An 11,393-nucleotide genomic window follows, 5' to 3' on the forward strand; every position below is an offset into this window, starting at 1 on the left:
TGCGTGTATATATATGCACACACATATGTACTGTGGTAATTACATAATCTGGTGTCAACTTAAGCCTATGAAGAGTGAAGGGGTGCAGTTTAACCTGTTAATCAGGTCACAGCTTGATGACCTCATTTGGAGGTGCTACAGAGATAAATAACTCACTGGAGGCTAGGCCCATACTCTCTGATTGATCTTCCTGCTGACAAGACGCATGAAGCTGTGCTGATGGAGCCAGAACCCTGGAGCTGGAGGAGCCTCATTGAGACTCCTGCCAGCCCTGAGATGCTTCCCTTTCACTGGATCCACAAGACTTTCCATCTACTGGCCTGTGATCTTCCTGTATTCTGCATCTTGCATGTATTGCATGAGTCTTCAGAGGAATATATAGACTGGTATCAAACATATGGGTTAATATCAGATTTATGGACTTGATCTGGACTGGGTTGGGATGTTTTCTTAATATACAATTGCTCTTTGATATAAAGTGCTCTCTTACACACATTAGAGAGTATATGAATTTGTTTCTCTACTCAACCCATACTAGCACATATACTAATACATCTATCTTTATATATTTACATATATACATTTCTATATTTCTACCTATATATATGGCTATTACTTTCTAGTTCTTTCCTCTTTTTCTTTTTTCATTCCTTCTACCTCACTATTATGCTTACCTATTGTGCATCTCTCAGTTATCCCTCTTGGGTGCATTTCAATTGATCAAACATGATCCAGAAGACTTCATTCTTCTCACCATTGATTTTTAGATCCCTTCCTATTGTCCTGTCCCTGTCTTTGTTAGTTCCTTGCTCCCCTCTACCCCATCTCCCACCTCCTCCTCACCTATAAGCTCCCGGAACCATTGGTTCCCTTACTGTCGCTTTAGGATTGCTTGTCCTGCCTATTTTATATAAAAAGACACAAAAAGAGAAAAGAAAGAATAAATAAAATGAAGACCACCCAAATGTCTAACTGTTGTCCTTACCCAGAGTATATGAGCATTTCTCTCTTAAACAGTGAACAGTCCCTGTTTATTCCATTGGTCCAATCACCTTTTCTTTGAGGGATCCCTTTCCCAAGACCCACTTACCTAACATCCCTTATACCCTTGTGGTCCTCAGTGTTCATGTCCTGGGTGCATGCCTCTACAAGACCCCATTGTGCTTCTTGCAGTCAAGGATGGAGCAGTCTAGTGCCCCACCCCGTTACACCTTTAGATTTTCCATGTGGCTCCTTTGTGAAGATCCTCCAACCAATTCAGATGAGGTATCAAGTGCTGTCTTGTTAGCTTCTTGCTCCCCTATCCCCACCTCCCACCTCCTCCTTTCCTATGACCTCCCGGACACCCCACCTCACCATGAGGCAGAAGTCTACACTGGAACTTCCTCATGGACTTTGTGGCTTTGCTCCCATTGCTGGTCTGTTGTGCTACCCTCTTGGCTTTCCCCCCATGTAAATTAGCCCAATATTCAACTCATAATATTACAATGAATCCTTGTACCTATCCATTTATAGATCAATGTAAATGATGCTCGATCAGTGAGCTAGCACTCAATCCCAAGGTTTTCTCTGCATTTTTATTTGAGGAAAGAGTCAAGAAGTATAACAATAGCAATAACAATAGCTATAAAATCTTTCCCCAGTATATTGTCAGTATTTTTATGCCCACTCAGAAGATGATTAAGTAATTGACTCAGGCCATTTGACCTCTTGACTTCTACTGTTATTGTTGTTGGTGGCTGTAGTTTCAATTCCATCATATAGTAGCCTCAAGTAGACCCAGTAGAATTGCTCCATAGCGTTCTAAAGGCTATGATGACCTTTCAGGATCAGATCACCAGGCTTGTGTTCCAAGGTGACACTGGGTGGATTCCAATCATCAACCATTAGGCTATTAGTAAAGTTGACTAGCTGCTTCTGCCACCAAGGTACTTCTATTGACAACTGATAACTGGGATATCTATCTGCAAATTATCCATAAGTTATAAACTCGACTTCTATGGACCTATAAGATCCAAGTCACGTATTTAATCTTTTGCATTTGTGATATTTCATATTTTATTATTAAAACCACTGCTAGGAACATATTTTACAGCCAGTCTTCCTTCACAATCTATTTCAAAAAGTAAAAATCCACTCCATTTTTTCCTTCCATGTCAGAAAGAAATTAATCTCTAAAAATGGAAAGGAGGAATCAACTTTAAGAAATCAAGCTTATTCCCTAGAGTCTTATTTTCATTTCTCTCGGGGAAAGGAAGAGGAGGGAAGCTGATCTCTGTCCACATTCAAGATGTTTCTTAGGTGCATCACCTCAGTTTCTGCCCCTTTTGAATGTCATTCACTTTTGCAGCCCTGGCACTTCCACTTTTCCCTTTTGGATCCACCCCAGGTAGATTCCCATTGAGGTGAAGTCAGGAAAGTCCCTTCCTTCCTTCCTTCCTTCCTTCCTTCCTTCCTTCCTTCCTTCCTTCCTTCCTTCCTTCCTTCCTTCCTTCCTGTGACACTCTACCAGGCAGCCACTCCCCAGTAGTGAGTGCTCTTCCTTGACCAGGCACTTCTGGTGGAAGGTACCAGAAGAATGAATTCACAGCGGATTTTTTTCTGGTCCTAATAAATTAGAGGGGAAGGTGAGACTCTCTTACACTTATCCTTTACACTCGTCAGCTGTGTGCCCAAATCTCTTTGTACTTTAGTTTTCTTTTTTCTCAACCACACAGTTGGCAGAAGTAAAATTGTTCAGCCACATGGTTAACCTTGGGCTTGGACCTCAAGGAGAACTCAATATACACCACGAGGAGCAGACAGGCATTTTTCTCTTTCAGGATTTCGTACTTTAATACCTGGATTTCATTTGGCTTTGGAGAACTTAAGAGGCCAGTACATTGGACTTCCATCTTGTTTTCCAATTTGGGAGAAGGTTACAAAAGCCAAGGGACTTTATGGGTGGAGCTAAGATCTCCTCTCTACCAGTGTTGTTCTGAGAGACCAAAGTCCCTTTCAAGTACCTCTCCCTTCAGATTGAGCCACAGGAACATATAATAATCCACAGATTCTTCAGTTCATTCATTGAGGTTTTATTTCCACACTGCCACAAAGTGGAGTATAGATTAAATTTTCTGAGAATTGATGGCAGGTAAAAATTTGGGAACAGGAATGAAGTGTCTGCATATTGAACACAAGTATACTCAGATTAAAAACTGATAATAATAAGTGAAGTAAAGACATACTTTCTTTATTTCAGTGAGCAGATATGTTCTTGAGATTGACAAACTAGGTACAAGGAGTAGTACATAACACCCAGTAACTGATATAAAGTTTTCTGAGCATTTTAAATCAAATAAAGGAAAAGTACATGTAAACCAAGAGATGTAATCAGTTATGTGATGGTAGTGTGGAGCAAGTGCTTGATATTAGTATTTCTCTCCGTTAAATATGCCTAATTAGGTTGGGAATAAGATGAATATGTATGGACTAATGAATGAACAGAAAATTAAGCAATCAACAATAGGGTTGCTAATTCAGGAGAACTACAAAAGATTTTTTTCATTGCTATCCATATATCTGAATGTAAATAATATCTCATAAGGATTGGAAGTCTTACTCTGGGATTAGATTTTATATATTTGAACTTATAAATTATATATTTACTATATTGTACCCTAAAGCAAAATAGTTTAGCCTCTTGAGTCTCCAGGTTTTTCACCTATTTCATGGGGTTATTGTAACGAATGAAGTGTCCAATGTAATTTGCATCAAAAACAAACAAACCAAACTAACCAAAAAGAAGCATTGTCATCCAGTCAATTCCAATAATACAATTTATGGTGAAGCCTTATGTTACATAATAAAACTGGATTTCATGGTTATGACCCTTTGGAATTAGACCACCTGGACTTTATTCTGAGACACCGCTGAGTGAGTTCAAACCACCAATGATGATTGCCTGTGTGCTTAACCAAGTTCAGTGCTGTTGATGTTATGTGCTATCGAGTCAGTGCTGACCCACAGTGACACTATCCACAGCAGAACCAAACCCTGCACGGTCCTTCCCCACCATCACAATTGTTCCTATGCTTCTAACTCCATTCTTGCAGCCACGATAACTGTCTCTCTTGTTGAGGGCCTTCCTATGTTTCACTGTTCCTCCACATTACCAAGCATGATGTTCTTCTCCAGAGACCAGTCTCTCTTGACAACATGTCTGAAAAATATGAACGATGAAGTCTTGCCATCCTTGCCTCCAATGAGCACTGTTGGGATACAATGTCCAGGACAGGTTTACTTGGCCTTCTGATTGAAGTTGTCAAGGATTTTGTCTTCCTTATATCCACAATCAATGCTCTGGGAAGCAGCAGCCAAGAGCTCAAATGATGAATTGCACTGGTTAAATCTCTTGCTCCTGGTGAGCCTTCCCCAAGCCATGATACTTCACATTGCCTCTTACGAATATAAAAGTTGTGCATTGAATAAAGAAGACCGAAGAATTAAAGCATGTGAATTTTTAATTTTGTGTGTTGACGAAGAATATCAAAAGTATTGTGAGCTACCAGAAGAGCAAGGAAATCTGTCTTGGGTAAAGTTTAGCCAGAATTCTGCTTACTGGATACACTTTGTACATGTCAGGAGAAACCAGTCTCTGGATAAGAACAGTATACTTGGTAAAGTACTTGGGGCAGCAACAAAGAAGATCTTCAATAAAATGGATTGACACAGTGGCTGCATCATTGTGCTCAAACATAAGAACCAGTTTGAAAATGGCACGAGTCTGGGCTGTGTTTCATTCTGATATACAGATGGTTTCTATGAGTCAGAATGGACTTGACAGCACACAACAACTGTGTGCTCCAGGTTCTTCCACATTATGGATTGTTGCACAGACATGGCAAGTCTTTAATGTTTCAGAGTATCCCATGGTATGTACGTTCAAAAGCTGTAAAAGAAATCGCTGTACATGGGCCAACGATTTTAAAAATTGTGATGGCTGCGTACCTAGCAATGTGCCACTTTCCTACCAGATTTCAGGTGGGAATGGAGAGGTGGAGAGGGAATAGAATAAGGAAGTATATATAAAATGACAGCATTCAGCACCGCCCTGAGTATTACATCCAAAGGACACTAGCCAATACAGATTCTCAACTGAAGAGTTAACCAGATATGCCACAAGAATCATTTCCTTCCCCTTTTTTAGTTTCAGGTCCATTTTAAGTGCATCAGTCTCCCCAGCCTAGGCGGTACATGGTGGAGATGCCTGCTTCTGTGCGAAGCCTTTCTGTGCTGTGGATGTTCTTGCAACCCTTCTGTGAGTAAAGATGCCCTTACTGTCCTTGGAGGGAGAAATATGAATGTGGAGAGCACCCAGGGTGGGAGCAATTTCGTTTTAGCAGCCTTCATGGACATGCACAAACTATTGAGCATGTCCCTGTGGCTCTATCGGACATTGCGTGCAAGAAAAGACAGTTTGGCTCAGTAATAACCTAGGAGAGCATCCCAACTGGCAGCTTGGCACCTTTCAACCACTTTGGCTTCGCCCCAGGGTAAGATTTTTTCCATGGAAGGGAGAGGGGAAGAGAGAAGCTCCTCCTCTCCTTGGGTTAGATTTCTGAGAAAACAGTGGATCCTTCAACCCCATGAACACAGAGTCCATACAAATGCCAGTCATTTTGCGTCCCAGAAGGCCAGAATTAGATATTGACCTCTCCTCTCTGGATTTTTTTTTTCAGTTTCAAATGGCATGCTAGCAGGTGAGTACTCGATTCTTGTTTCCTCTGCTTTTCAATGTGTGTGGGTGTTGCTCTCCTCTTGCTTACAGCTTCCCCTTTTTCCATCACTCCCCCAAATCAGATGGGTTGTGGATCTGTTCCTCCACGGCCAACCTGCCTTCCACCTTTAACTTCCCTTGTCTTCCCTCTCTTCCTTCATTTGAAAGCTCCATGCATACTAATTCATTGTGTCATATCATCCCCTCCGTTTTCACGCCAGCAAACATGTCTGTTACACATCTCAATGTCTCAGCTGCTCTCTGAGGTATTGTCTTCACATAACACCCACCGTTCATTTCTTGTGACACTTCTGAAAGATGAGGATTATTTTATAACTGAAAATGCTGAAACACAGAAAAATTAAGTAATTTGTTGGAGATTACACAGATAACAAGGAACAGAATTTCAAAATAGACCCAACTCTAGTTTTCTTCCAACTACATCATTCCTTCTCCATCACCATGCTTCCACTTTCTTGATCTTTGTACAACTATGCACATTATCTCTTTGACCTTCTCAGGATTTCTCAGTGCCCTTAAGTATTAGATATATTTGCTACCCAACATACTTATCATAAAAATTCACACCTAGGAAATACCTTATATGTCATCTAGTCCAATACAATTATTCATCCATCATTTACTAATTCATCCAGTCAGTAAGCACTTAATGAACATTTACCATTGTGTTAGGCAATAGTTGATCATAAAAGACCTTGTCAATGTGTGAAAGAAATTGTGTTGCTCATTTTACTAAAATTAAATTACTCTTGTCTGGATACTGTAATATATATTAAGATACCTTGTATCTGTTTTCCGTCTTTCATCCAAATTGGAAGCTTCTTGTAGCCACAACCCTGTATTCCTCCTTCCTTTACTACTTCTCCTGGGAATGAGGACAAGGTCATGTCAACAACCCTAAAAGTGTTTATGGCCATTATTTTTCTGACTACTGGTATGTCTGGTTTCCTTTGAGTCTCCACAGTTTTCCATTTTTTTACCTTAATATCTCTTTCCAATGAGTGCTGATGATGCAATGATTAATGTGCTTCGCTGTTAAACCCAAGGTTGGTAGTTTGACTCCACAAGCTGCTTCACAAAAGACAGTTGTGGCTGGCCTAGCTCTGTAAATGATTTACAAAGTTATAAACCTTATGAACAGTTCTACTCTCTTATAAAGTCATGTTAAGTCGTAATCTATTCAGAGGCAGTGCTTTTGTTTTGGGTATATCTCTTTCCATGTTTTTATCTTTTAGAAGAGACCCAGAAGTCTAAGATTTCCTTAGATCCCCTATGGAACAGAATAATTGCAGAAGATGATGTGACACTTACATGTATTGGAGGAGAGTCCCTTGGAGTCAACTCCACTAAGTGGTACCACAATGATACTCTTTTATTAAACTCAACTTCTTCAAGTTTGAAAATTATAAATGCCAAAATCCAAGATAGTGGAAAATACATATGTCAGAACAAAGGAAATAAACAGAGCAGCCCCGTGCATCTGGAAGTTTTCAGTGGTAAGTCTCAGTGCTATGGGAATCTAAGCTCTTATGTTGGAGGAATGGCTCAGGGCCACTAGTGTGTTATAGTCTTTCATTCAGTACCTGTTCATCATTCTTTTTCCACCTCTACTTCTTCCTCCAGCCCTTCTACCCTCTATATTTTGCCTTTGGAACATATCTTTTAAGATACAGATCTTTTCTGAATATGTAGTGAGATCATATATTGAGTATGTAGATTTTGCAAAGGGTTGATTTTGTGAATTAAAAAGCTTGATTAGAAAAGTTTACATTCCTAATCCATGGGCTAAAACCTGAATATAATATTGTGTTCAGTATGAAAAATACCTGTGTGGTTTCCTCATTTCCTCTACTGTTGCTAAATCAGAAATTTTATGTTTATTTCACCTTTATCAAGATCCTACTTGCCAGAAATTAGCGCAGCATACTTGGGTATGTATGAATTAGTCAGTAACTCTTGGATGAACAAAATAATCATTTCATTTATATGACCAGGTCATTGTTTTAATTTATATTTTTCTCTTAAGTAAAAAGTAAAGATGTTCCAACATTTATATGCAGATTTCAAAGGCAAGTTAAAATCACTGTAGAATCGGTTTTCATTTCCTTAGGGTGGATTCTAGAGAAATCTTCAAATATTGCTCCTAACTAAAATATGATTGAACAAATTTTCCACATTTCTACTTTAAATTCCATTTTTTTGTGAATGATTTTCAATTATTTCAGTGATATTAGTAGACACAAGGAGATTTTTATCTTGAGTGACTCAATATTGACAAATATTTGACAATAACTTCTAGGAATTGTGTTAAGGGATATAATGTATAAAATGAACATGACCTCTGTCTTCCTGGAACATAGAACCAAATTATGAAGATATTTAATATATAATTACACAAGTAATTAATGAAGCCACTATACATGTTCTCAAGTAGCCCCAGTGATGCTGCTTTTAAGCACTCAACTGCTAACTGAAAGAAAGGGCGATGATTTGAATTCGCCAACTACTCCATTGGAGAAAATTCCTGGTGATCACACTGCTGTCAGTGTCCCTGCCTAAGAAATCCCACGGGGCTGTTCTATTCTGCTCTCTAATGCTACCATGAGCCAGAAACAACTCAATGGCACAAAACAACATCTTCTGAGACACTTCTAAGCAAACTATGATCTGGGAAGCCCCTATGAGGTGATAGAGAACTTCCCCAGGCAGCTTATGTTGATTTCACTTTCAGTTGCTGGAATAAGCAACAATGGATCCAAGGGGAATTTGGGGTGGGGGTGTGGGGACTCAATGGCAGTGAGCATGGCGTATGGATGGACTCAGGAGAAAGATCAGAGAATGTTGGACTAATCTCTATAGAAGACAGGTTCTAAATTATATTTGTCTTTCCTTTTATTATTGACCTCATCAGTCAAGAAATGAGTGAGCAATAATTATTCTTTGCTTCTGGTGAAAACTCTTATATGATTCTCTTTTAATTTATCTATTAATTCATTGCCACATGAGTCATATAGTGCCTGCTTTTCAGACTGGCTGCTCCTTCAGGTCTCGGCTGAGGTGGTAAGAGAGGGCAAGCCGCTGTTCATTAGGTGCCACACTTGGAGGAATAAGAATGCCCACAAAGTGATCTACTACAAGGATGGCAGAGGCCTCAAATTCCAGTACGATAATTTTAACCTCTCAATTGCCAATGTGGAATTCAAAGACCATGGCACCTATCACTGCGAGGCCTTCATTCAGAGGATACACCATTTCTCTGCATCCCTCAATGTCACTGTAATCGGTGAGTTGGTTTTGAAGACTGAAAAGAGCCCATAGCAAATGAAGGAAATGAGGCATTTGAGCTCGATTAATAGCAATGTGTGGTGTGGGCAAGTTGTAATACTTTAGAGAGACCTGAGATATGGAATGTCTCTTAATGTTTGTTGTAGATTCCTTACTTGTCAAATGGTAATATTTCTTCATATTATGGGATTTTTATAAAGATTAAATGGTGAATTATTTGTGAAATGGATTTCTAAATCACTAAAACCTGCCCAAGTACAACACACTGTAAGTGCTGTTTTGATCCCAAAGTCATCTGTGTGCTATTGAAAAAATATTTGCATTTATCAAATTGCAAAGGTGTTCGGAAGTTTAAGTAACAAAGGGTGGGAAGAGCTGGAAGAGTTAGTCCATTCTGGTCTTTTCATGTTGGAAAGGTAAATCAACAAATGTGTCTGTGTATTAGATCAGGAGAGAAGAGCTAACAGAAAGAGGGTAGGAGGAAATAAATGCCTTGCATGGCAGACTTTAATCATACTAATGTCTATAAAAGTGCAAGACCAGAGTCAGAATTAAGTTCTTATTCATTTTATTTATTGTTTACTAATTGGAGACCTTGGTGCTATATAACTGTCCCTGCCATCTATTAAATAAAGTGTTTGGTCTAGATTCCATTCGAATCATTTGGGAAATATATATATATATATATATATATATATATATATATATATATAGAGAGAGAGAGAGAGAGAGAGAGAGAGAGAGAGAGGTCTGTATTTCATCCTAATAGATTTTGATTTGATTGGTTTTAAATGAGGCTTCCACACTTGTATTTTCAAAATCTCTTCTGTGTAATGGTAATATGTAGCCAGTGTGGAAAATCATTGGCCTAGTTGATTTCTAAGTGATTTCTAGTTGTAACATTCTGGGTATCTAAATTCTAGAATGATCACAAAATGAATGCTTTATAATAGAATAACAGAGCCATAGAGTTGGAAGGTGATTTAAAGATGATCTAATTGAAGACCTTCATTTCACTCAACAGACACAAAAGAAATGATGATTAATTAAGAAGCAAGGCACTTGTAACTCTTTGCCCTCTCTTTGCCTTCTGCTCAGTTTCAAAATCATATGAAAGCTTCAAAAAGTTGATGGAAAATGCAATAAAAATAATGGAATTTTTCCATGAACTTTTTTCAGTCCTCTTGAATGTGAGTGCTGGTCTTGTTTTCCCCCCGAAAGTGACCTACGTGGTTTAGAGGAACTGTTTTCCAGGGATTGTGGCTAAATACTGTGGACTCCACAGAAATCCAGGGCATATGTGAAGAAGAGAATTTCATGAGTGGTTCCTCTCTCTTTCTGGGCACCATCTCATTCTAGTAGGGCCATGCGGGGTCATTTGCTTAGGGAAAATAAAGCCCTAAAAGTCAGTCTTCCATTCCTAATATAAATTATGTTTCTCATTGCAACTGTAGCTGCAAACATCAGCATCTTCTGGCTACACACTTCTATCCCATTGCTGATGTGGATCCTGTTTACTGTGGACATAGGATTGTTTATCTCGACTCAACAACAACTCAAATTGTTCTTGAAACTTAAGATGAAAAGAAAAGGCAACAAAGCCCAGGACCCCCAACCAAAGAAAAAAGACCGGAAAACGTCTGATCCACACCTGAAGCCAGATCCCAAAGAGTAATGATGTCACCAACTCAAAACCATATGCACAAAGAAAGAGAAAGAAACGTTTGCATCAACAATGTCTTTCGTGCCCCAGCTAGTTTTTTTTCCCACATTAGTCATTGCTTCTCGCTCCAATCCTAAAGCCACCTCCTCAAACCCCTGCACATCTGACTCTCCACCCAGGGCTGCCTCCCCGTCACTTCTTTTTTAATTGATATTTTTGTTGACAGTATGTACAGCTAGATGGATATATGTGTAGAGATAATGAAAGACAACAAGGTACATGAACAGCACTCACTCAATCCTGAATTATTTGATTGGTGACCATTCTTCATATTCTCTTAGCTTCAGGAGTAGAAACCTGTTCCCACTCTTCTACCTAAGAACTCTTCCTACTGCCCCCTAGCTGAGTAACATTGACAACCAAATCAAAGAAAAACAGAAAATTTCCCCCTCTATTTGTATATTTGCTCACTATTTTCTGGAAGTTGTATTTCTACACCTGCACTCCTAATTATATCTCTGTTCTTTGAAAAATCCTAAAATCAATAAAAGAGGCATGTGATGAAGGGAACATTGTCAAAGGTAGCTCAAAACAAGCCGAAACATGTGTGCTCAAGACTTCGTAGAACTGCTTCATTAAACCAAGGAAACCTTGCTAAATGGCACG

The 11,393-nt window shown here is 39.1% G+C and overlaps 1 protein-coding gene across 1 annotated transcript; it reads left to right on the forward strand.

Moving 5' to 3' along the window:
* Positions 1-5,235: 5,235 nt before the first annotated feature.
* On the forward strand, positions 5,236-10,739 carry FCER1A (Fc epsilon receptor Ia). Its single transcript, XM_075540785.1, has 5 exons — positions 5,236-5,299; positions 5,721-5,741; positions 7,015-7,275; positions 8,808-9,062; positions 10,519-10,739. The coding sequence occupies exons 1-5, from the start codon at positions 5,236-5,238 to the stop codon at positions 10,737-10,739; spliced, it is 822 nt and encodes a 273-aa protein (XP_075396900.1).
* The last annotated feature ends 654 nt before the right edge of the window (positions 10,740-11,393 follow it).

The sequence above is a fragment of the Tenrec ecaudatus genome, chromosome 1, assembly GCF_050624435.1.
Source record: "Tenrec ecaudatus isolate mTenEca1 chromosome 1, mTenEca1.hap1, whole genome shotgun sequence".
Taxonomy (NCBI): Eukaryota; Metazoa; Chordata; class Mammalia; order Afrosoricida; family Tenrecidae; genus Tenrec; species Tenrec ecaudatus.